Source organism: Phragmites australis, chromosome 4 (genome assembly GCF_958298935.1).
Source record: "Phragmites australis chromosome 4, lpPhrAust1.1, whole genome shotgun sequence".
In the NCBI taxonomy this organism is placed as follows: Eukaryota; Viridiplantae; Streptophyta; class Magnoliopsida; order Poales; family Poaceae; genus Phragmites; species Phragmites australis.
This window is the reverse complement of record NC_084924.1, coordinates 6,167,664-6,193,164: the sequence shown is the minus strand read 5'-3', so window position 1 is coordinate 6,193,164 and position 25,501 is coordinate 6,167,664. Positions and strand designations below refer to the sequence as shown.

Here is a 25,501-nt window from a genome sequence, read left to right as displayed (position 1 = left end):
AAGCAAGTGATGCTGCCACAATGCAATACAGCACTACACTAGAAAAAAGTAATTACATTAAATCATCATTTGTTCCAATGATGTAAATTCAATTGAAGATAATTCCTTTTGTTTTTCTGAATGATGTCAATGAAGATAAAAGGTTGAATAACACATGTGCTGATGTTGCAAAGCGCATGTTTAGCTTGGATGGGGTGCACCTAGGTAGTATGGGGCATACACATAGTGTGCACAAGATCAGAGCAAAATTTATGACATCTACAACCTGACAACAGACAACTTTGAATCCTACTATATGAAACAAATTAAATATTCCTGGAGGCTGCATTGAAGCTGATGTTTATCCTACCTATCTCATGATTTCTGTATTCAGATTCTTGTATAGTTGAACTTTATTTATTTCATTCACCAGTTAGCTCTCTTCAGGCCAGCAAAGCAAGATAAAAGTCGTTCCTTTCTATGATACTTCCTTGACAAGGCAGGAATCTGATGCCTCTCCACGTGTTATACTTATTTCTTTCCAAACCACCTTCACTATTGCAATATGTGACATCTGAATTCTCCTTGTATGGTATAGACAACCTCCGTGTTTGCTTCCTCCCTTATTCATCTACTCTCCACCATCCCCTCGCAAGCATCGGTGACAGGATGATCACGATAGCATCACCATCTAGGAGGGAATATACAAGAGATACTGCAGAGATTGATTTGCAGGCCCACAAGGACGTGGAGAACATCGTGTTCTACCAGGTTCCGGCAAACATGGGATCAGGCTTGTCCATGGAAAGTGAGAGATCACTAAGTGTCCATATCTGCACAGACTACAATGATGACAATTTCCTGCACAGGTTTCTTCATCACCTTGTGGAGTACAAAGAGAAGTACAAAAATGTTATCAACCTCCTATTCCATGGTATTGAATGGCAGTCTGAAGGGATGCAACTTCTTTGTTCATTTTTAGTCCCTGGCTCGAGTGTGAAGCAGGTGGAATTCCAGAAGAATGTTTTCAGCACAAAATCATCACTTGCTCTCGTTCACTCTCAGAAATGCTTCAAAGGAACAACACCATCAAAGCAGCTGTTTTCTCTGACTGCAGAATTGGATCCGCTGGAGCCACATTGCTTGCTTCAGCTTTGGCAAACAACAGAAGCGTGGAGGAGGTCCAAGTATGGGAGGACTCCATACGATCCAAGGGGGCAGAGGAACTCTCCAAGATGATTGAGGTGAACTATATGCTGAAGAAGTTGGTCATACTTGACAACAACTCCATTGCGGCAGCTCCGCTTATCTCTGCTGTGCAGGCACGCAACCGCAGAGTGGAGGTGCACATATGGGGACACAATTGCAGCACTAGAGGTGGCATGAACAGCTGTAAAATTGTTGAATTCCTGCCTGAGACTGGGAGCATGAGGATTTGCAACAACATTAACTCCACAGGGCTGCAACGGGTTGCTTGTGCTCTGGCATGGAATATCGCAGTGACAACATTGGACATGTCAAATGTCCCACTAAAGTCCAAATGGGCCAAAGAGCTTAGAGGAGTCCTTGAACGGAACAGGAGCCTGAAAGCTGTCAAGCTTAACAAGTGTTCCCTTGGGGACAAAGCGGTGGTGTATATAGCTGCAGGGCTCTTCAAGAACACCCATTTGGAGAGCTTGAGTTTGGATGGAAATAGATTCGATGGAGTAGGGTTGGAGCATTTGCTATGCCCTCTTAGCATTTTTTTTCTCCACTCAGAGACAAGCCAATACCACATTGGAGGTTTTGAGTTTTGGAAGAGAGCGAGCGAATATAGGCAGGTATGGTGTAACTGCAATCTTGTAGACGTTGGAGACAAACCAGAGCCTAATTCAGCTGGCAAGATGCAACGATGCAAGCTTGAAGCCGAATGACGTTGTCAAAATCTTTACAAGTTCAGAAAGGAATGCCACTCTTCGAAGCTTGTCTTTGAGAGGTTGCATGGGAGTTGAGGGGGAGGTAATCTTGCAGACCATCATGAGCACTTTGGAGGTTAATCCTTGGATTGAAGAAATTGACCTGCATGAAACACCTTTACATGTTGTTGGTAAAACAGGCCAAATTTATGAGAAGCTCTGTCAGAATGGGAGTCTTGTTCTGCCAAATGATTTTCTCGATTTGCTACTGAGTGCTCCTACTTGCTGCCGAGTTCTTCTATGTGGCCAAGAATTAGCAGGTACCATCAGCATTGTCCATTACTGCCCTTTTCTTTATTGGCTATAAACAGAAACGAAGTAGCTAAATCATTTAGCAAATGACGTTCATCACAGAATTTTCTTTTAATTTGGGGATTGCTAATTAGATCATGTCTGATCTTAATTTTTCTTGGAATCTTGACCGCATCACTTGCAATATTAGCCTGCTAAATTAATACCTAGTTTTTATATACTGTTCACTTGATGCTATAAAATATCTATACCTCACACACCAAAAAAAAGAAGAATAGAAAAGGAGAAGAAGGAAGGAAAAAAAAAACTGAGGTTTTCATTGCTACTGATGATTCAATTTATGTGGTCATGCAGGTAAAAGCATGCTATATAACTCCATAAATGAGTGCATGAACCCAATAACGTCGCCTTGCATGGATGTAACAAGTACTCTGAAGACTCCAGTTGAGCAAAAAGCGTGCACCAACGAGAATAAGATTAATGCTATCTTTGATAGCAACACAAAATTGACAATGCGTAATCTTGGTGGACACGAGGAGAGTTTTGCCTTACACGATTTTATGTTTGTGGTGCACGGTGGTCCATGTTTTTTCATGATTGTGTCTAGTTTGGTCGTAAGCCTGCTAATAGGTATCCCAAAAGCATAGATCAGATTGAATGGGAGCTGATATATTGGCTGAAGTTTTTAGTTTCAAATGCTAGGAGAGTTTCAAAATTGTTTCTTCCTTGTGTAACTACAGTTCTCACCCATTATGACAAGGTAGCTCATCTACCAGAAGGGCTACAGCCAATTGCTACACTTGTACAAAGGCTCAGAGAAGACTTCCATTCATATGCAGAGATTTACCCCACTGTTTTTGCTGTGGATGCAAGATCATTAGTTTCAATAAGTAGACTCAATCATCACTTGCGGATGACAATAAAGACAATTCTCCAGCAAGTACCTCAAATTTATGAAGTATGCAATGATTTGATTAGAATTTTGGATGGATGGAGGTTAAAGAATAATAAAGCTGTAATCAGATAGTCTGAGTTCCGTGAGATATGCCAGCTCAACGTTCCAGCGTTGAGATTGAGATCAAGGCGTAATAATATGGAGAAAGTGGACACAAGAAGACATGCTGTTGCAAAAGCACTGCATAACTTGGCTGAAATCATATTTTTTGAGGAGCTTGGAGTACTGATCATGGATTGCGACTGGTTTTGTCGAGATGTCCTCAGCGAACTAGCTACATTGAAATTAATCAAGACAGAAAGAAGTGGCTTTGTCCGCAAACAAGAGCTGGAGAGGATTCTACAAGAGGAGCTGTGCAACCAAATTCCAGGGTCAAACTGGAGAGCTGGTGCATCCTTCCAGAGCAGTGATGTCATAAATATGTTGTTGAAACTCGAATTGTGCTATGAACAGGATCCTGGGAACCCAAACACATTACTTCTAGTACTAGCTATTCTTGAGGAAAGCAAAGAAAGGACCCAACGGTGGCTTTTAACCATGCCAGAGTGCAGGTATGCTGGAAGGTGTCTCGAATGCAAAGATACACACATGTTTCTGACAAGTGATTTCTTTCCAAGACTACAGGTAAAGCACGCTGTTTCTCCGAACCACAAGTATAGCTGCCAAAGTGATTTGCGTGTTATTTAGAGATACGTACTGACAACACCTGAATATGACAAGAATTAGTTTCTATATATGTCTTTGACTTTCTGAAAGAATACCAATTTTCCAGGTTCGTCTGCACAACAAAATCATGTGTCTGGGACAACAATAGGGTGCAGTCTACAACTTGGAGAAAAACCTTATTTATACAGTGATCAATGGTGTCCATGTAAGAGTGGAGCTGGGAATGAAGTTAGACTCATCCATAGATGTGCTTGCATGCTCCAGCAAAAGTGTTACTGACATGGTGAGGCTATTCCACAAGTTAATAATCCCTACCATACTCAACTTGTCTTCCAGTATGACGTTCGAAGAAAGCATTATCAGGCCGGACTGTGTAAAATATCTCATACCACACAGGTTCCTCCAAATGCAACAACTGCCTCTGAAAAGAATAAAGCAAATTCTTTTGTCATTGCCAGCAGAAAGCATGTACGAGTATGAGCATCCATGGAGTGCAATTGAAAGCAATTTTTTTTTCTCGAATACGCAGGAGAGCTGCGCATCTTTGTATTAAAACGGAAGAAAAGGATTACAAAAATACAAAAGGAACACAACGACCCAAGAGGTCAAGAGCCCTGAAATAAGCAAACTTGATTACATGAAAATGAACAACCCAACTAAGGACCCAGCATGAACTACAACAACCGTTTCTTTTCCTTTTTTCCTTTGTAAGCAGCGGATTCGCTCCGACTGCTGTTGTACCGGACTATTCTTTTCTATCTTAATTCAAAATGCGCAGCTCTCCTGCGTATTCGAGAGAAAAACACCGATCCAAACCTACGTATGTGCGCCAGGATGGCAGACAGCTGTGCTGCCCCGGCACGACACCAAAGCTCGGCTTCCTCCCAAACGAGAGCTACCTGCGAGTCCGTTGAAGACCGGCGATTGTTGAAGACAATGGCATTACGAGATAACCACAAACGCCAACAGGTAAGAAGCACCAGAGAGTCAAAACCTCTTCTGAGATCACTGGCCACCTGTCCACGCATGTGCACCCACCAATCGAGGAGATCGCAACTCATTTGCGGAGATTGGATTCCCAGAACACGGCTCCAGACCTCTCTTGCCACTACGCAATGCAGGAGCAGGTGGTTGGTGGTTTTTGAGTGCTGGGAGCAATGAGAACAGGAATCATCCAATTGCAAACCATGACGTCGTCACCGCGCTGCCGTCCAGAGACGTCCCAGCAACCCCAACCAAGCGAAAAACTTCACTTTCCTCGGAGCCCAAGCCCTCCAGATGAGTTCGGCACCGCCGAAGTACATGCTACCTTGGAACATAAGTTGATATGCATTGCGAGCAGTATACTGACCGGACGGTGTCCATTTCCAAGTGATCAGGTCCTCACGGTCACAAAGGCTGAAAGAGACAAGCCGGTTCCAAAGATGCAAGAATTGAACGAGCGCTGGCAAGGACAGGGGGGCAGTTAAGTCCTTGATCCAGCTTCTGTTACATATGGCTTCACAGACCGTTCTTCGCTTGGCAATTGATTGAGAGACGCAAGCGAAGAGGTCCGGAGCAGTCCAGCGAATAGATCGACCATCGAGCCACGCATCAGTCCAGAAGTATGTGGTCTTTCCATTGCCAACATTGAAAACAGTCGAAGCCTCAAAAAGAGCCCGCACTTGTCTATCCTCCTCAACCGGCATGGCTGCCCAGGGTCTGGAGAGATCAGTACGCTTCCACCATAACCACCGAAGCCGCAAAGCAACCCCGATGCGCTGCAAATCCTGGAGTCCGAGCCCCCCAAACTCCAAAGGCCTGCACACTTTGGCCCAGGAGATAGTGCAGCGGCCGTTGGAGAGGTTCTTGTCGCCACACCAAAGAAATGCTTTACGAATTTTGTCGATTTATTTGATGACCCAAGGAGGAACAACAATTGAAATTAGAGTGTGCAGCGGGGAGGTCGAAAGCACCGACCTCACCAAAGTTGCCCTCCCAGGTTTAGAGAGAAGCCTGGCCTGCCAAGTAGGGAGCCTTGCCGCTACCTTGTCAACAATAGATTGCAGATGGCATTTACGCAAGCGCCCAACAGAAAGAGGAACTCCCAAGTATCGAAGAGGAAAAGGCGAAATACTGCAAGGGAGAACCGCCCAGATAAGATTGATATCCTCTTCAGAGCAGTTAATGGTGGCCGCCGTGCTCTTACCTAAATTGGTTTGGAGGCCTGTAGCATCACCAAACATCCGGAGAATATCAAGGTGTGCCTGAATATCATTGGTAGTCGGAGACACAAACAACACCACATCGTCGGCATAAAGAGAGCACCGATGCTTGATGGAATTGTGGCCAAGAGTGTCGATGGCGCCAACCTCGCTAGCCTTTTGTAAGATGCGGGCCAAGGTCCCATCACGAGCACGAACATGAAGGGGGATAGGGCGTCCCCCTGACGTAGCCCTCTTGCATGAGCGATAGAAGGCCCAGGAACCGAATTGAGTAGAACACGGGTAGAAGATGAACCCAAGAGCCCCTCAATCCAACTACACCAACGATGGCCGAAGCCCCATGCTCGAAGGATCTCCATAAGAAAGGCCCAACCAACGGAGTCAAACGCTTTAGAGATGTCCAACAAAAGGATCATACTACGACAAGGATCAGATCATGCCAGAGATATGCTATCAGATGATGACTTCCATGAAGTTCTTCACCGTAGGTACTATGATCTACAACACCTTGCAACTGAAGTTGCGGTCACCCCAGACAATCTACAGCAACCTGAAATTATCCATGAAACAGACGTGGTTGATCCTTCCATATTAGGCATTGCGAAAGGTGTTGAGATGGTTCTACAAAGATTGAAGAGAGTGGAACAAGGAATAAGCGACTTGATGGAGGAAATCGCAAGCTTGAGGTACTATGAGTATCACCTTGTGACTGAACTCCACCGGAAAGTGGACTACGTAATGCATTACAACATCCAGTTGGAGGAAAGAAAAGTGCCTCAGATGTTCTATTTTGTAAGCCTGGACGGCCGCTCCAAACAGCTGGTCACAAGAATATTGCCTGGGATGCGATCCCTACGGGTGCACATGTTGTGCGAGTTCCGAAGAGAGACGCATGTGGTGGAGGATCAGGTCGGGTGTGATCTGATTCAAGTATGGACAACCAAGCGGTGAAATCCTTGCTGCCTTACATGATCAAGTTCATGAAGCTGCTAACCTTCGCTCTGAAAATCGGCGCACATTTCATTGTCGGCATGGGGGAGATGATACCTGACCTGAGCAGGGAAGTGGTGCACCTGCTAGACTCCTCAGTCATGTATGGCACGGCTGCATCAGCCGCGTCGGTGGGGGCTCTAGAGTCTAGGCGCGGCAGCACTGTATGGAAAAGCGAGGAATGGCAGCAACCAAAGTGGTGCAAGTGACATGGGAGAGGATATGAGAGTGGCCAGACAGTGGTTTATGGATTTCTTGAAAGGGCAGGGGATTTTGACAGGGACGGACATAGCACAGAGATTTGGTCTGTGGTGGGTTAGGTACAGAGATGACGGCCACATTGCATGGATCTGTAGGAAGCACATCGTCGCAAGGGAAGAGGATATCTTCGAGCTACCACTCTGAGCCATCCTCCAGAGCCCCAGTGGTCCATACCTCAAAGAAACCATATGAGGACCTTGTGCTTTCAGGTGAAAAGTGTGAAAATTCTGTGGTGATGATGAATGATGATACCCCAGAACCAGGTGTTCATAGAGCAGCTTGTACAGGTGCTTGCCAACGGCACCACATGAGATCACTCGAGCTTATGCCTGCTTTTTATCACCCTGTAATGTGGATGCATGTATATTTTTTTCTTTGCATCTGTGTGGATTCGTGGTCTGTAACATGAAGTGAAAGACAGCATCATATACGGATCTCGTATCGCAGATCGATTATAAACTGTTGTTTCGTATAATTCCCGTAACCTATGTATGCTTGATCTACAACTGTGAAGCCATCTTGGAACAGGGAGAGGAAAGATAAAAGTGTGAAAGAAAACGAGGTTGATGGCAGGCAAAGGAGTTAGGCGACATGCCTCTATGTCGACAGTGATGCAATGCAATGCATTGTGAGATGAGTTGCTACTCTGCTGCCTGAGAACAAGTAGTTTTGTTGCTTTTTTTTAAAAAAAAGTAGAGGCCTACGACTAGGAATAGATGGGGCACAGAAAAATATTGGCATGCATTTTGTTTGTTGGAACTTGGGGACTTGCATATTGTCACATGTACATGTATATATACTGACATAAGATCTCTAAGAAATACAAGTTACTATTCCTAACATATATTATGATATAATAATTAGATAGATGACTATATATAGTTATGCTTTTAAGCATATGTTTAATTTTGCGTAATTGTAATTGGGAATACTAATGCACTTTGTTAAAAGTCAATTGGATGAGAGAAAAAAAATCCGGGAGGAAAAAGAATGAAATTCGTAGAGGCCTACGACTAGGAATAGATGGGCACAAAAAAAATATTCCCATGAATTTTGTTCGATGGAACTTGGGGACTTGAATATTATCATATGTACATGTATATATATTGACATAAGATCTCTAAGAAATACATGTTACTATTCCTAACATATATCATGATATAATAATTAGACAGTATATATATATATATATATATATATATATATATATATATATATATATATATATATATATATATATATATATATATATATATATATATATATATATATACACACACACACACAATGCCGCCACAGGCGGAGCCTTGCGGAGGCGAAACTGGACTCCCAAGACAAAATCACCAGGTATTCGCGGCGCGCGCGTCAATCAACGGTCGTTGCGAACTCTCAAATGCGCGGCGAGTCCGTATCTGACCAGCTCTCGCCCGCTCTGCCTGTGACGGGCCTAGAACTCTCCCCATCTGCCTTGGCCCCTTCTTCGGTTGGGCATGCATCTGCGAGACATGGTCTCAGTTCCCCTGCTCGGTCCGGCTTGCGTTGCTCCTCATGTCGTTTGGGTAGCCGGCTTAGGCGTGGTCGCTGTTGTCGGACGCCCAACAATACTTCCAAGAAACGAAGCCAGGCAGGCTCCAGCGCCTCCGCTGTCAGCAACTCCGATCCAATCCCTGCAGTCTCCACCACGTCCGACTCAGCGCTGGGAACTTTCATCCAAAAGCTTACGAAGGAGGTTCCCGCTCCACTAGCCCTCCCACTTCGCAGGCAGTCGCCAGCGTTGAACTCCACCCGGACGCCCCGGAGGATTAAGCAGCTGGCTACTCGCTCAGACCTGTCCTCGGTATGTCCTTCAAAGAAGGGGGAATTTCTGCTTATGCGACACTTAGGGCTTGTCAAGTATGGCGAGCAAGGGCGAAGCCAAATGAGCTGTGGGGGGTGCAAATGCACCCACAACAAAAACAAATTTCAGTACTAACCATCACATATTTACCACACATGCACCCCCCACAGCCCAGAGTCCTGCACCCCCACAGCCCAGCGTGAAGCACAAGCAGGCCAATATCCAGTCAGGCTAAGTGACGCACCCCCCTTGTTTCGGCTCTAGCTTCGCCACTGATGGCGAGGTCGTCTCCCCTGCCCTACACCAGGCTTATGTCCAGCTCTTCGACGTGCCTCTGTATGATCAGCATATTCAGGCCATTAAGGAACTTTTCCCAGGATATGGCTTGCCGGCTGCGCCTCCTACATCAGAGGAGGGTTCACCGGCATGTTAGACCACGTCGATGGTTGTAGTTCACCCACATGGATAGTTGCAATATTTTTTGTTGGAATGTTCATGGGCTAAACTATAAAGCCCGTCGAGATGTTGTCTGTACCACGATCTCTGACCATGGCGCTTGGTTGAGACCAAATTGGACGTTGTCTCCCCATTCATTGTTAATGAGATTTGTGGCTTGGCCGTCTTTGGGTACCCTGCTTGTCGGTGTCCAACACGAGGGGCGGTGTGCTCGTTGTCGCGCGACAGCCATTTTCCTTGACCGCGGTCCAGGTGCTGCGCTTCTTGGCTCAGACTTTGCTCCCAAATTACATGGTGATTAGGAAACTCCACTTCTAATGTATTACTTTTAGCACGGTTTAAATCAGCTCGCTTGAGTAAAGTTCAGGTGGGGGGTTAAACCTCACCATTGTTTTCTCCCAAATAAAATAGCACTGTAATGTTCGGTTCACAATGTTTTCGATTGTTCTTTTTATGGTTTTGACTGAATAGCAAATGACAAGTGATTGAGAAAACAATATATTTGACTTGAAGACTGATGCATTGTTGGGATGTAATACAACTTGGTATATTTTTTAGTACAAAACTACATATGGTTTGATTGATAATTTAGTAGATCACAAGAACAGGGTTATTCTGACATTTGTACTCTCTTCGATAATATGTTTCTAAGCCATCCTAGTCATCCGACATAATATTTCACTTGGAAAATGGTTTCACAAATCACGAAGAAAAATATAGAGATACAATCATGATCATGGAAAACAAATTTAGGTAATACATTGCTAAACAGGAAATATTCACAGGAAATAGTTGGTAGTAAGCACTACGGAATATAAACAAATCCTAGCTACGCTGCAAATTACACTAATATATCCTAGCTGCAAATTATGCTTGGATCTCAACAAAGATAGCAACAGTGGACTTACCAGACAAACGCTCGTCCCTCCTCCTCAGTGAAACTTCATCATAGTTAGTGACAGCTGTGAGTTATTGACAAGAGAAGAAAATAAAAAATATGCTCATAAATCATCTCAAAAAATATGCTCATAGAAACACACACGAATATATTTTTCTCCCTATAACTTACAACACCACTGAGTTCAAATCTGATGTTGTAGAAAGCAAAAGACACGCTACAAATCATAGTTAATAGCCCAATATGCCTAATGGATTGACCTAAAATAGAACATATCTTTTCATATGAGAAAATCATAGTTAATACCTATTAATTTATAAGAGGGTAATTATTTTATAATGAGAAAATCAAAGCATGTTGGATTAACACATGTTCAAGCATTTGGACAGTGGGATATTCCAGAAAATAGCATATACTATAGTTACTAAACTTTTCATATGCCAGGCATACAGAGGTCAACCATCTTCAGTCATCACACAATAATAATCAACTAAAATACATAGTACATTAAAAATAACCTTTAACTATATTGGTTCAAGAAAAGAACAAAAAAATTGTGGGACTAAACATATGAAGCTTTCTCAAAGGGAGAGAAAGGAAAATCTAAAAAAGTAGATATAAGTTTCCAACTTTGGGAGGAATTCCTATCCCAATGTATCAATCATAATGAATTTATCCTCAAGTGTATGTATGATACAACCATATAGTAACAAAAACTAACTTTACCAATGAACCTAATCTAACACTGTAACTGTTGGAACCAAACTTCTGAATTTGCATGGAAGATAATCACATTCGAAATAGTTGGCAGTAAGCACTATGGAATATAAACAAATCCTAGCTATGCTGCAAATTACACTAACATATCCGCGATGCAAATTATGCTTGGATCTCAACGAGGACAACAACAATGGACTTACCAGACAAACGTTCATCCCTCTTCCTCCTCCCCGGTGAAGCTTCATCATAGTTAGTGGTAGCCATGAGTTCATGAAAAGGGTAGAAAACAAAAGATAAGCACGAGCTTTTCAGGCACAAACTGCTCCAGAATCAAGAATTTGCAGGAACTATCATATACAAGAAAGAGATACTTCAAAGAACAACGCTTCCTTCCTCGGTGAAATCCAAATGTTTGCTCTGTTGTAAAATCCAAATGTTCATCTACAAAATTGGCTGAATAAAACATACCTAAGTAGACCTCCTTGGCTGACTCCCGATCCTCCCTCTTCCCTCCTCCTCGGCTGAAGGCCAATCCTCCCTCTGCCCTCCTCCTCGGTGGTTTATATAAGGATTGTTGTTTATATAAGGATTGTTTAGTGGACCTACTCGGCGACCTTTGCCACATATATGAAGACCCATTTTTTAGAAACAAAACAAAGGGTTTTGGTAACAAAATATGATTTTGGTATGTAGAGATTTGCCATATATAGACATTTCTTTTGTACTCACCTCGGTGGCGGATCCAGCGAAAATTGCGCCTCCCCGACGCGGTGTGGCGGATCCCGCCCGAATCTCGCCCATGGCCATCGCCGTGAGGGACGCTCACTCTCAAACGGTAGTGGAGTCAACTGTGTTACTACGTAGTAGCACTAGGGGAGTTTGTGAGGCATCCCTGTGAGAGGGATTGGTATTGGAGTGGAGTTGGGGTGATAAAAGAAGGGGAGCCTTAGGGATAGAGTGTGGTGGAGTGAGTGGCTATTTTGGGCTGGGAGAACGAAAGGTGTGGCCTTGGCTAGCGGAGTCGGGTTCTTGGACCGGCCATTGATGGCGGCGTGGAGTTTTTGTTGCGGCAAAGTCAGCGGTGATGCCTATGAAAGGACAATGATGTCGTCTAGATGGGGTGAATAAGCGTTTTTGAAAACTTCATCCCCTTCTTCAATAGTTGCTATAAACTTGCAGCGGAAATAAACTAATGGATTTTTCACAAATGGAAAACCTAAATATGCTAGGCTCAACTAATGCACAATCACCCTAAATAAATGTGAAGGTTACAATCCTAGAGTGACAAAGATTATTCAAATCTAGCAAGATAGGTAAGAAAAAAATATATTTAATCGTAAGGTCCGATCCTATTGACCAGATGTTCTGATGCTATTCATCGAAACATCTGTACTGTTCATCAGATGTTCTGTATTGCTCATCAGATGTTCCATATATTTAAAAATAGCTAGATTGAATCTCACGAAATTATCTCAATGCGCGTACAAATAAGCATACAAGCAATTAAATCAATGTAATGTAGAAGAGTAAGGAAATACAGAGATAAATGATTTGTTACCGAAGTTCGAATATCCATCGATATCCTACATCTCTGTGGAGGAAGCTCGGTCACACTTGAGCCGGGTCTCTTTCGACTATTTTTCTCACGAGGTTGCACACATGCACTCCTCGTCCCCACCATTGTCAACTCCTCATCCACTCCGGAGATGGTGAGTTTTGCAACCACTTCCGGGCCTCCTCTCAATCTTCACTGGAGGAGATCGTTGACAATCAACCACCAAGCCGTTTAAGAGATGGTAGTCTTTAAGAGTAACAAACTCACGCATGATCAACACACTCAACTAATGCACTAATCGTGGGCTACCAAAGCACCGCACCTCTCTCTCTACTCACTAAGCTACAAAAGCCTTGCATATCACAAAGAAATCCTAGAGAGAGGGGGAGCACTCAAAGGTGAAACACTAAGTTCCAACACCTCTCAAGCCTTTGCAAGCACCAGAAAAACACCTTCAAAGCCCTCCAAAAACTTGCCACCACGCAAGGAGGCATGTCCTTGCTAATAGCTCAATGCATAATCCTTGGAGTCGGAATGTTATATACCCATATTGTGTAAGTATTACGAGTACCTTTGTACTCAGGGTGCTGCCCTTAAGTTGATGCATGTATTGCTGCTGCCGAGGAAGAGGTTGTCTTTGGCTACTTTGTGCCTACCGATCAGGGTGGCGGGCAAGAGTAGTTCATCCTATTCTAGGAGGTCCGTGCTTTTGGGACGATGCCTAAGGGCATGTGGCACCACTATCTCTTTTGTTGTATAGGTTCTTTCGCTACGTAGTTGTTGTTTCCCTTTTGCTGTAAATTGTTGAAAACCGTTGCATGTTTAAAGAACTTGTAATATAATGTTAACTACTCACTCTTTATTAAGCTATGTTATGATGTATCATGTTGGAAGGTATGTGTTTCGATCTTGGGCACAAAACACGTGCCGAGACTATCGGAGCAATATTCGGATTAATCGTTGAAGTCGTGATTAAGTAAATGATCAACTTAATGATTAATTTAAAAACTATTTAGACGGTTTCTCATAGTTAGCTTGGCCATTATGCATGCTAAGGTTACACAGTAGTAAGGCAATACTGTCGGTGACATGGGAACCAGGGGTCCCCGAGTCCCAAGGCCAGGACAGCAGAGTGCCACGTGGCGCCATCCCTCGGAGATTGTCTCCCCGAGGTCCGAGAAGGCCAAGTTCCGAGAGAGGGTGCTTGGGGCCATGAACAGTGGTCCCCGAGCACCCGAGTTCCCGATGACAGGAGAAGTCACAGTTCTGGGAGAGGGTGCTCGGGACCATGAACAGTGGTCCCCGAGCACCTTGAGTTCCCCGAGGACCCGAGCAGTCACAGTTCCGGGAGAGGGTGCTCGGGGCCATAAACAGTGGTCCCCGAGCACCCGAGTTCTCCGAGGACCCGAGCAGTCACAGTTCCGGGAGAGGGTGCTCGGGGCCATAAACAGTGGTCCCCGAGCATCCGAGTTCCCCGAGGACCCGAGCAGTCACAGTTCCAGGAGAGAGTGCTCGGGGCCATGAACAGTGGTCTCCGAGTATCCGAGTTCCCCGAGGACCCGAGTAGTCATAGTTCCGGGAGAGAGTGCTCGGGGCTATGAACAGTGGTCCCCGAGCACTCGAGTAACCCGAGGACCAAGAAAGGGCATATTCGGGAGAGAGTGCTCGGGGCTATAAACAGTAGTCCCCGAGCACTCACAGTTCCCCGAGGACTTGAGAAATTCTTCGCCGGTGGTCCCCACAAGGGCTCAGCGGTGAGGTGTCAATTGGTGAGAGGTTCGATGCTGCATTTAAGAGTGTGCGTGGCCTGTCACTTCCAACCACTCTCCCCACGCCTGCTGTCAGTCCCTGCCACAGTCTGGCAGGGAGGCGTGGGGACATTTAATGCGCGGGTCCCATCGCACGTCATCCAGCGCGTCTCGGGATAACATCGCAGGGCTCGAGGCATAACGCCTGCCGCCCTGCTGTGTCAGGCTCGCTCTGACCAGGCGGGCACGCGGGGTTGCTCGGTGGCTGCCCGGCGGGCCCTCCCCGCTGCATCCGCTGAAAAGCAGAATGATGACGACGAAGACCGAAGCGGGCCCTCCCTGTCACCTCAAGCTGCAGCCCATGATGATTGCTTTCCATTTATGGCGTCTGGGAACTTGCGTCACCCTTTCTGGGCACGCTACCCGCCCCGACAGGTATAAAAGAGGGGCGGGCTCCCCAGAAGAAAAGGAGAAGGGGATCGACCATATGAGCTCAGAAGACAAGCCGATAAAGAACAAGGAGCACGAAGCTCTAGACTTAGACAAACACCTTTGTAACACAGCAGATCCTCAGAGAGACATTCCCTGAGCATTTATAGCATACACACAGGAGTAGGGTATTACGCTCCGTGCGGCCCGAACTTGTCAAAAAAAACCCTGAGCATTTACTTCCTCCTGCATCTGATCATCCACTCCACCTGCATCTCATTTATTCCCATTTATTTCACATACGAGGTAGATTCAGAATCATCCCCCGGCCGAATCTCAAAGATGGTCCCTCCGGATCCCCGCTTGAGGAGTTCACCCTCCGACAAATACCAATCCACCATTATGCACGCTCCACTTCCACATCAACACACTCCTAAACGTTGCCCCTCTCCCCCTTGCCCCGTGTCATCGACACGTCCACATAGCCTAAAGTTGGCCAAAAGGGCCAGTTTTAATGGGCCGACACATGGCTTGCTACCGTGGGCATAGCTCAAGCACAGCACAGCCCGGGGCGGCCTGTGGCACTGTGTCTATGCTTTTTTCTATGTTTTTTTTCCTATTTTTTAAAAAGTTTTTTTCTGAATTTTCTAGAATTTTTTTATTTAAAGAGCCACGACAATGATATATTCGGCTATTTGTCATTTGGCCTACTATAAATAGGCAGCACGCAGCACCCATTCTATTATTTTTCCTTTTTTTTTAAGTTTTCCTGATTTTTATGTTTTTCAATTTTTTTTAAAATGTTTTGATTTTTCACATGCTAACAGGCTAAACGTGCTTAAGGGACTGAAGTTGATCCATCTTGCTTACCGTGCTATGAGTCGACACGAGTCTTACATGGATCGTGCCTACGTTAAATACCCCGCACGCGGGTCAGCACGACACAGCTAACCAGGTCAAACCATGCCATGCCTAATAGGATGTTCCGTTACCAGGTCTAGACCGTCCATTTGCCCTGCTCTAACGTAGCTTAGCCGGACTGTGAGGCCGCCCATTTGGCACTTCTACTCTGATGATTCTCGAATAACTTCCCTTTCTCAAGCTGCGTTGATGATCCTTGAAAATTTCTTAAAATGTAGGAAGGGCACCGTGCGGAACGCTTGATATGGTGACTACTTCAAATAATGGTGAGTTATGTCTCATGGCAATTTACACAAACATCGAAAGTGCTAAGTCTTTAGTTACATCAAATCTGATCAGTTGGTTACAGATCCAATGGCTCAACATTCGGGTGTTAGAACACTGGGTTGTTGTATAGTCACTTTTTTCTTCTCCCTCTGAATCCACCACTGATATAGTGTATCTTTGTGGTGAAACGATTTGTCACATTCACGAGTGACAAGCACTGCACCGGTTAATCGATGCATGGACTGCTACGGCCAGCTACTCAGCTTAGAACTTAGAACACCGGGCAGCCCTTGACGGCGATGCCCGGCGCGGTGGGGCAGGAGGCGAGCGGGCAGTGATCCACCTCCGTCCCCCACCACTTGAGCTCGTGGTGCGCGTTCTGGAGCGCGAAGAAGATGAGCACCCCCATGAACGCCGTGCCGGCGTCGAGCGCCGCCGAGAGCACGTAGTTGTACTTCTGCCACCACCCCTTGCGGTACCTGAACACGAAGTAGTTGAAGATGGTGCCGGTGACGAGCCAGCTGGCGATGTTGGTGGGCGTGGCCGGCGGCATCCCGGCGAACCCGTACGAGATGACGGGCACGTTGATGAGCGCGATCCACTTCTTCTCCGGGAATGCCCTGCTCAGCAGCCACACCGGCACCGGGAGCACGGCGCCGACCAGGAACAGCCACACCAGGTTGCGGTACAGCCCGTGCGTGCCGAAGAGCCGCTCGGGGCCGATCAGGCCCCAGATCACCGACGCGTCGAACGTGACGCGGTACTTGGGGCAAGTCCATGGGCTGTCCGGGTGCAGCGCCTCGACGTCACAGATATTCTCGATGTTATCCAGCATCCACCACGCCACCGCCAGGTTCACCACTCCGGCGACCACCGTCCCCACCAGCTGCGACGCACGCACGCCGTGCATACATGTTCAGGATTAGTTTCATGTGACGACGGCCGAAATGGACCGCGTGTCTGAACCTGAGATCACTACCTGGGCGGTGTACATGCACCGTGGAGGGATCTTCATGTAGTGGCCGAGCTTGAGGTCCGCGAGGAACGAGAGCGCGTGCACGGTGCTGATCCGGCCGTAAATCTTGAAGAGCAGGTTGGCGATGGGCTTGCCGGGCAGCGCGTAGCCGATCATGAACTGCGCGATGATGTCGTACCCCGGTTGCTGCAAATATTTCATCAAGAAACAGCAAAATCAGACGAAGCTGACGATGATGTCGGCAATGGTGATGACGATATGATGCAAGACAATAGATCGAGACACGATCAGCTGCGTGCCTGGTTTGTGGTGGCCTGGATGACGCCGATGGGGAGGGTGACGATGAAGGCGAGCGCGAAGGCGAAGAGCATCCCCCACCACGGCAGCTGCACCTCCTCCTTCCATACGAAGGACATGAGCAGCGACACCACCACGCTACCCAGCAGCAGCACGAGGAACCACCACTGCGGAACCTGCTTGTACCTCTGCATCAGTTTCGCGTGCACGTCCTGGTTCACCGCGTTCATCGCCGACCTGCTCTGTCTCCACATGTCGCTGTGCACGGAACACAACAACAGTTCATGGATGAGTCCAAGAGCACCATGATCAGCACCGACGAAACAAGATTAGCAAGCTCGATCATCATCAATGCATGATGACACCAACGAAAAAGTGTATGCACGTACCTGCCGTGGAAGAGCAGAACGTGGACGATGGTGGCCGTGAATCGCAGGAAGCCAGAGCCGATGGAAATGGCGAAGAGCGGGCTGAGGTAGAGCTTGCCGTAGCTCTCGTAGGCGGCGACGTTGAGGTCGTAATCCCTGGTGAGCACCTTGGTGGTGTCGTACTTCTGCCCGGACGCCGTGAAGAGCTGGTTGGAGAAGATGGGGAACCTGCGCGCGTCGAACGTGTTGAACCGCCAGTAGCAGAGCGGCACGATGACGTAGATGAACATGACGAATCCCACAGCCGTGTTGGCGATGGACGCCCACGGCGCCACCAACGGACTGCCGTGGTATGCTGAGATGCCTGCCCAGTCGAGCGTGAAGGCTCCGACGCCGAGGCCGTGGTACCCGGACCCGACCTGTTGCGCCGTTATGCTGTGCGGCCACACCCAGCACGCCCACGAGAAGAATGTCAGGATCGGCAGCAGGTACCCCGGCAGCGCGTAGTAGGCGAAGCTCGCGAAGAAGACGATGAGGAAGAAGCGCATCCGCGACGGGCCCCTCGATTTCCCGCCGCCCTCCTCCTTCTCGTGCAGCGCCCTGCATGCACCCAAAGAGCATTAGCGCAATAGCGCCCACTCACACACAGTATTAGCTAGCTAGTACTGCAACTAATCGAGTTGGTTACCAGGGTGCTTAAGAGTTTAATCACCTGAAGAGTGAGACCTGGGCAAGATTAGAAGGCCACCACATCTCCGCAGGGTTGACCAGGTACCTCCTCAGCATTCCAGCCCAGCCGTACCCAAGTATCTGCAGCGTGCAACGACCAAGTTCAGATTGTACTACACTAGTCATGCAAAACGGCGACACTCTGCAGTACATCAGCATCTCTTGCCTCTCCATTTTATTCAGATGATGCACACCAACTCTTTTCTTTTGGATTTGTTAATCACTAACCAGTCTCTTCATGACATTCCATGATTTTATACTGTATTGCGAAATGTTGGCTAACGATTACCCATGTTTTTTTACAACTAGAGTCAGACAGGACTTTTAAGCATCCCCAATATGAATTTTATAAAGATTTGTTAATCACTAATCAGTCTCTTCTTCATGATACTCCATGATGTGAGACTAAACTACGAATGTTGACTAGATAAATACCCATATTTTACAACTAGAACCAGCAATTAGACACGAATTCCAAAGTTCCCCACTGTGAATTTACAAAGACACGTGTGTGCAAAAGCTAACAAAAACTTGCCAATAATTTGTAGGCCCTCTAGTCCATGCATGATCTCATGGTGCGTTATGGGCGTAAGATTTTTCAGACCCCTTTTTGCGCTTTCTTCCCCGGGCCATGATTGGTGGTAAGAACACAATCTTGATTGGTTTAATTTAGACTAGTGTACACGCTACATTCGCGTGCCAAAGATGAAATGAACTAGAAGAAACTAGTCAATTCTAAGTACCAGCGATATAGATTTTTTTTTAACGCTTACGCTTTTTTGCGATGATTTTTTATGCTTACAATTTTTGCGATGATCATTTATGCTTACGTAAGTATATTTTACCATTAAAAAGGATTAAACTGAATAAATTAGTGAACAGTTTAATTTGATTGAGCCGGATTATTTTTAGTGTGTGTTAATCTTTGCCACAGTCAAGTGAAGCCTTGGAACTAGCTAGCAAGGCAAGTAAGGTATGTTTGGTTGATTGAAAGAAGCTAAATGGGATGGGATGGTTATGTATGAAGTGTTACTAAGTAGGATGTTCGGTTAGATATATGTGATTGTATGAGAATGTGTTTGGTTTGATGTATTGGATGATATGAGAACGTATTTAGTTATTTAAAAATTATGTATTATATCTATGTATAGCATAATTATTTAAAAATAATAATTTTTATATTTGTTATCATCAATAAACTATGTTAATTAGTACTAATCATTACTAATTCCAATTAATTATAACTTAAATTGTTTATAACTATCATTAAATACCTACAATAATAATTAGTTATAGTTAATAACATTTAATTATAACTAATATTTAACTAAAAATCCTTAATAACTATCAATAATCACTAATCATATTAACTTTAAGTGATTAGCTAAATTGACATGACGAGATCCTTGGGCCGATTTTGGCACACGACTCCGTACAATATTTCCTCGATATATTTAAAAATCTAAACTATTTCATCCTAAACGGGATGATGCAGTTCAACCAACCAAACACAACTCATGTATGTATCAATACCCTAACCTTACGTACCTGTGTTGTGAGGACAATGAGGAGGGCGCAGACGAAGCTTAGCGTCTGCTTGTAGTAGGCCTTCATGACGGTGATGGCGCCGATGGAATATGCGTCGCCGCCGCCGTAGGAGACACCGCAGTTGGCGAAGATGGTGATGATGACGTGCTCCTTGACGTTGAAGGGGCCCGGGTTGAGGTTGAAGCTGCCGAGGCGGCCGCCGAGGATCCTGACCTCGCGGTCGGGCAGCACGGCGGCCATGAAGCGTCCGGCGGGGAGCACGAGGATCTGGGCGAGGATCCCCGAGATGGTGAGCGGCTGCGTGCGGTACGTGAAGAAGGTGTTGAGGAAGATGAGCAGGACGCAGGAGCCCAGCCCCAGCGTCCACGCCCGGAATGTCATCACCGGCACCGACGGGTCGTCAGTCTCCGGCACCACCAGCGCCACCTCCTCCACAGGGCACCGCTCCACCTTCGCCTCCATCTCCGCCGCCTGCTGCTCCTCCGCCGCCACCGGCGGCTTCAGCGACGCCATGCGGTTCTCTACTAAGTCTCTCTGCTCCACTGGATTCCGATCGGTCGCTGAAGCCGATGGGTGCTTCGCTGCTGCCTGCGGTAGACGGGAGCGGCGCCTTTAGAGATTCTTGGTTCTTGGATGGTAGCGCTTGACCCTGCTCGCCCCCATTTATATTCCGTTCACGCTCCGACCTCCGTTGCTCCTCGTACTAGTGTACTACAACCATGGTGCGGGCTTTGGGCGACGAGGAGGAGTGCACCGGTGCGTCACGGGCGTCCGTGGGTGGGATCGGACGGCGGGGGGAGCGGCCACCTGGGCACCCGCGGGGCACGCGCCGGCTTAACCCCCGGCGCGCGGGGACACGCGCGCGGCGCGGATGGACACATGATTTTAGTCTAATCGCGCTCGGCTCATCCCTTTAGTGGTGATTGGCGAGGTCGTTCGCTTTGTATAGTCCCCTCTCCACAAATGTGAAAGCGGGTACACCTGGCTGATCAATTTCGTGTGTACTTTCCTTGTAGAGCCAGGCAGAGCATTTGTACCCTCTACTGGTATGCATGAATGAGCACACATATTCTTGCCCCCTATCTAAGTTTTAAATTTTGCATCCGTTCATGCCATGCATACGCTATATATGAGTTTTGTCAAGCAACTAGGATGACACTAAGCATCAGTTCTCCAATAGAAAACTAAATCAGAGATGAAACAATGGAGCTTCGACAGGGAATCTGTGAACGTCGAGCAGGCTATTTCAGTCTGACTGATGTGTTCTTGATATTCCTCCTCTGGCGTTTGCTGAAAAAAGCAAGGCTCCCCTTGCCCCCGCGCGCAAGAGTCACGCCTATCTCCTTATCTCGCGCATATATTCGTCATCCACAAAAGTGTTCAAGAGGATCCTGCACTCCGTCGATATCACCGGCTGGGACGACTGAGCTGCTAAAATGAGCAAGTGGCCTGGGCATGGAGCCTTGCCGAGGCGAGGCGCACAGGTGGACGACGCAAGCAAAGACGGCATCGGGTTCTGCCGGTACACATGGGTGGTGGCGCCGGCGCGCGCGGTGGTGTGCCTGTTTCTTCCGTCCGCCGCGGGAGGACAGCACTGCAGCCTGCAGGGCGGCGCGCGAGTGGGGCAGTGTGCCAGGCTGCCATGGATGGGAGATGGCCGGAGGGCAGTACCAATCACTTTAGGTATTGGTCAGCTTTCCGGTGATATTGTGCCCGGTCACGTGAAGTGAACAGCACGTCGCAGTTTATCCTGAAATGAAACTCAGAGCTTGGAGAGATCGGTCCGCACTCAGCTTTTCGAATGTAGAATGGATTTGGTCGATACAAGTACTCTGTGCTCTCACCTCTTAATCCAAGGTCGATTAGCTAGTGATTAGTAACAATTGCACCGTGCACAACAGATACGGCTACTGCCAGGCATTGTGTGATTAGAACATTTAAAATTATTTAAACTATTTGACTCTAAAAAATCTATATGATAAATCTATATTAATTCTATCTAAATATATTTTAAATTTATCTAAGTATATATACTCTATTATTTAAAAAAGAGTGTAACCTATCTAAAAGTTAAATTGCAAGTAAGTAAATATGAAAATATAAATAAGATAGAGAGAAAACTCAGTGCAAAAGATTTTTATTATATGATATCGATGGTATAAATATCAACTCTAGTTCATGTTGGAGCTCCATCAAAAATATATTCCCGATCGCTAAAACTCTTCCGGCCACAACTCTTGAACTAACAAGCTACCAAGACAATGGTCTCAAGTCGGATGAGTCACAAAACTACCAAGGTAAGATCTCATCACCAGTTTCTCTTCTGGTCATTTGCACCGTCTTTACTTCGAAGCTTAAGTCATGAAGATAAGGGTTTTGCATCCCTGTACAAGCCTATTGCCATCACTCTGTGAGGAACGGTGATGTCCTAAGAAAGACGTAAATTATGACACTTAGAAATCTAAATCAAATTGACTCCAAAAATCTTACAGGATAAATCTACCTTAATTTCTATCTAAATGTACTCTAGGTTTATCTAATGTGTCTATTCTACCGCTCAAGAGGATTACAACCTACTATAGCAAGATAAATTACAAGTATGTAAATACGAAAACGTAAATAAGGTAGACATAAAGACTCGATACAAGGGATTTTTATCATGTGGTATCGATGGCATTAATATCATCCCTAGTCCACGTTAAAGCTCTACCAAGGATATGCTCTCAGTCGGCACTTGGTCATGACTCTTGAGCCACCGAGCCACCAAGGCAAGACCTCAAGCCTGATGAGCCACCAAGGCAAGGTCTCACTACTAGCCTCTCTTTCGATCACTTGTGTCGGAGGGTTAACTTCTGTCGTAGGGATCCTAGGAGACCCCTTTTTAGAGATTCGGCCGGGGGGATGATCCTGAATATGTTCACCGGAGAAATAAATGGGTATGAATGCGATGGCCGGTGGGATGGAATGATCTAATATGGAACGGAGTAAATGCACCGACGGTTAGACAGGTTCGGATCGCACGGGGGCATAACACCCTACTCATGTATGGATACTATAAATGTCCTGAGAAAAAAACCTCAAGGATGTTGCTGATTACAAGAATGTTTATCTATCTTAGAGCCTGGGGCTCCTTGTTCTTCGGCCTGTGTGTAGCCGCCGGCTTTTTTTTGGTGCTCTCGATCTTCTCTTCTCTGTTTATGAGCAATTGTTTCCTTTTCCGAAGCTTATCTTTTTTTTCTACACTTGCTTTCTTCCGTGCCGCCGGCTGCTTTAAATACCCGTCGGCAGCAGCGTGCCCCGAACGGGAGGGGGGCACGAGTTCCGAGATACCATAAATGGAAAGGGCGTCATCATTTCCTCTGTGTGAAATGACCGGGGGTGGAAAATGCGTTCCACGCCCGGTCGTTCATCACCATAAATGCACTGGCAACGCGCGCCGTGGAGAGGGCCCACCGGGCAGCCGCAGAGCGGCCCGGCGTGCCCGTCCTGTCTTGTTTCCCTGCCACAGCAGCGCGGTAGACGGAATGCCTCGGCCCTTACGACATTATCCCGAGACGAACTGGATGGCACGGGATGGGACCCGTGCATTCAATGACCTCACGCCCTTCTGCCAGAACGTGGCAGGAACTGACACCGAGCGCGGCGGGAGCAGTTGGAGGTGACAGGCCACGCACGCTCTTTAAATGCGACCTTGGACCTTTGACTGGCTGACACCTCATCGGTGGGCCCCTCGGGGGCCACTGTCAGGGGGCTCTCCAGGTCGTCGGGGAACCGAGTGCTCGGGGGTCACTGTACACCTCCTTGAGCACTCTCTCCCGAGAATGCCCTTTCTTGATCCTCGGGGAACCGAGTGCTCGGGGGTAGTGTTCACCTCCCCGAGCACTCTCTCCCGGGCACACTTGTACGGATCCTCGGGGGGCCGAGTGCTCGGGCGCTGCTGCACACAGCCCCGAGCACTCTCTCCCGGAACTTCCTTCGTGGGTCCTCGGGATACTTGGGCGCCTAGGGAGCCACCGCTCGCGGCCCCGGGCACACTTCTCCCGGTACTTAGCCTTCCTGGTCGTCGGGGGACTCGGGTGCTCGGAGACCACCGCACACCTTCCCGAGCACTTTCTTCCCGGCACTTAGACTTCGTGGATCATCGGGGAACTGGGGTACTCGGGGACCACCAACTGTAGCCCCGAGCGCCCTCTCCCGGGACTTGATCTTTTTCACCTTACGGTGGAGACTCCGCGGGATGGCGCCATGTGGCGGATTGCTGGCCTGGCCTCGGGATTCGGGGACCCCGGTTCCTGATACACCGACAGCTTGCCTCTGTGACCACTTCGGAGCTTGAGCCACCAAGGTAAGGGTCTCCGCATCCCTGTACACGTGTCTTGCCGCCGCTCCACACCAAGTCGAACTATCAATAAGCTTAGCCACCAAGGTCCAAGATGCCGGCGAGTCACCAAGACTCCGAGGTATCGACGTACCTCTCCGTACAAGCTAGGATCATTCTTTGATCCTTTCTTCAAGCTGCAGCACCTAGCTACAACTCACTCTGGACCTAGAAACGCTAAACACTCTCTAATCTTATGCTTAATCGCCTTGGATGATCACTTTAAGCACTTTGGTGGCTTGGATGTCTTCTCAAGTGTGTATGAGCTTCTTCTAGACTCCAGCAGCATACCACATCTTCAAATGACTGAGTGAATGAATATCTATAGTCTCAAATCTGCTAACTAGCCATTTTCCCAACGGCTTAGAAAAGTTGTTAACACCGGATGATTTGGTGAGAACAGTAGTACTAATATCGGATCATTCGGTGAGTACAAACTCAGAAACTAGCTGTTAGAACTCCACCCAATGCCTCTGTGAATATTGGACACTCCGGTGTACCTTCAAATCTATCACCGGACATTCTGATAAATTATCTTGAGTCATCCAAGCCTTTGCAAGCTTTCTGTGTAAAATGCTCCGGTGCATTCATCCTCAGAGCACCAGACTTTCCGGTGGGTTATTTTTTATTCTTCAACATTTGCAGTCGCCTCTAAAAAAAATGCTCTGGTGCTATAATCCGGTATGCACAAACCAATCATCGGACCATCCAGCGAGTTGATCTTCAGCATTCTGCACTTGCATTCTTCTCTGCAGAAAATACTCTAGTGTTACTCAGTGCAGATCACCGGACTATCCGGTGAGGTACTCAGTCTTCTCACCCTTTGTCAGAAATACTTCACGAGTTCATGTCCTATTCACCGGACTATCTGGTGAGGTTATCAGCCTCTAGACACAATGCTCCGATGAGTGCAAACTCTTCTACATCAAACCTTTCGATGGGACAAATCTTCATGGGACTTTTTCAATTCAATCAAACTTTGTCCTGACTGTGGTGGCTTCTTGATGTATTGCATCCATAAGACTTACTAGCATATATTCTTGATAAGTATGTTAGTCCTAATGACTATGTTATCATTAATTATCAAAATCACAATGATAATCTAATAGGGT

At 46.8% G+C, this 25,501-nt stretch overlaps 1 protein-coding gene and 1 pseudogene across 1 annotated transcript; one reads left to right on the top strand and one right to left on the bottom strand.

Moving 5' to 3' along the window:
- The first annotated feature begins 33 nt into the window (after window positions 1–33).
- On the top strand, window positions 34–7,780 carry LOC133915433 (protein TORNADO 1-like; annotated as a pseudogene).
- An 8,289-nt stretch (window positions 7,781–16,069) lies between these two features.
- LOC133915430 (oligopeptide transporter 3-like) lies at window positions 16,070–21,068 on the bottom strand. The gene is made up of 6 exons (XM_062358581.1): window positions 20,012–21,068; window positions 18,447–18,544; window positions 17,756–18,334; window positions 17,369–17,624; window positions 17,073–17,255; window positions 16,070–16,979 (listed from the first exon to the last, which is right to left on the bottom strand). The coding sequence occupies exons 1-6, from the start codon at window positions 20,522–20,524 to the stop codon at window positions 16,365–16,367; spliced, it is 2,244 nt and encodes a 747-aa protein (XP_062214565.1). The 5' UTR covers window positions 20,525–21,068; the 3' UTR covers window positions 16,070–16,364.
- Window positions 21,069–25,501: the final 4,433 nt, after the last annotated feature.

What these genes read in the sequence shown, in the direction of transcription:
- LOC133915430 (XM_062358581.1), bottom strand. Translation starts at nt 20,524, where the DNA reads ATGGCGTCGCTGAAGCCGCCGGTGGCGGCGGAGGAGCAGCAGGCGGCG. An exon ending in GCCCAGGTCTCACTCTTCAG is followed by an intron (nt 18,335 to 18,446) that starts GTGATTAAACTC and finishes GGGTGCATGCAG; the next exon opens with GGCGCTGCACGAGAAGGAGG. An exon ending in GTTCTGCTCTTCCACGGCAG is followed by an intron (nt 17,625 to 17,755) that starts GTACGTGCATAC and finishes TTCCGTGCACAG; the next exon opens with CGACATGTGGAGACAGAGCA.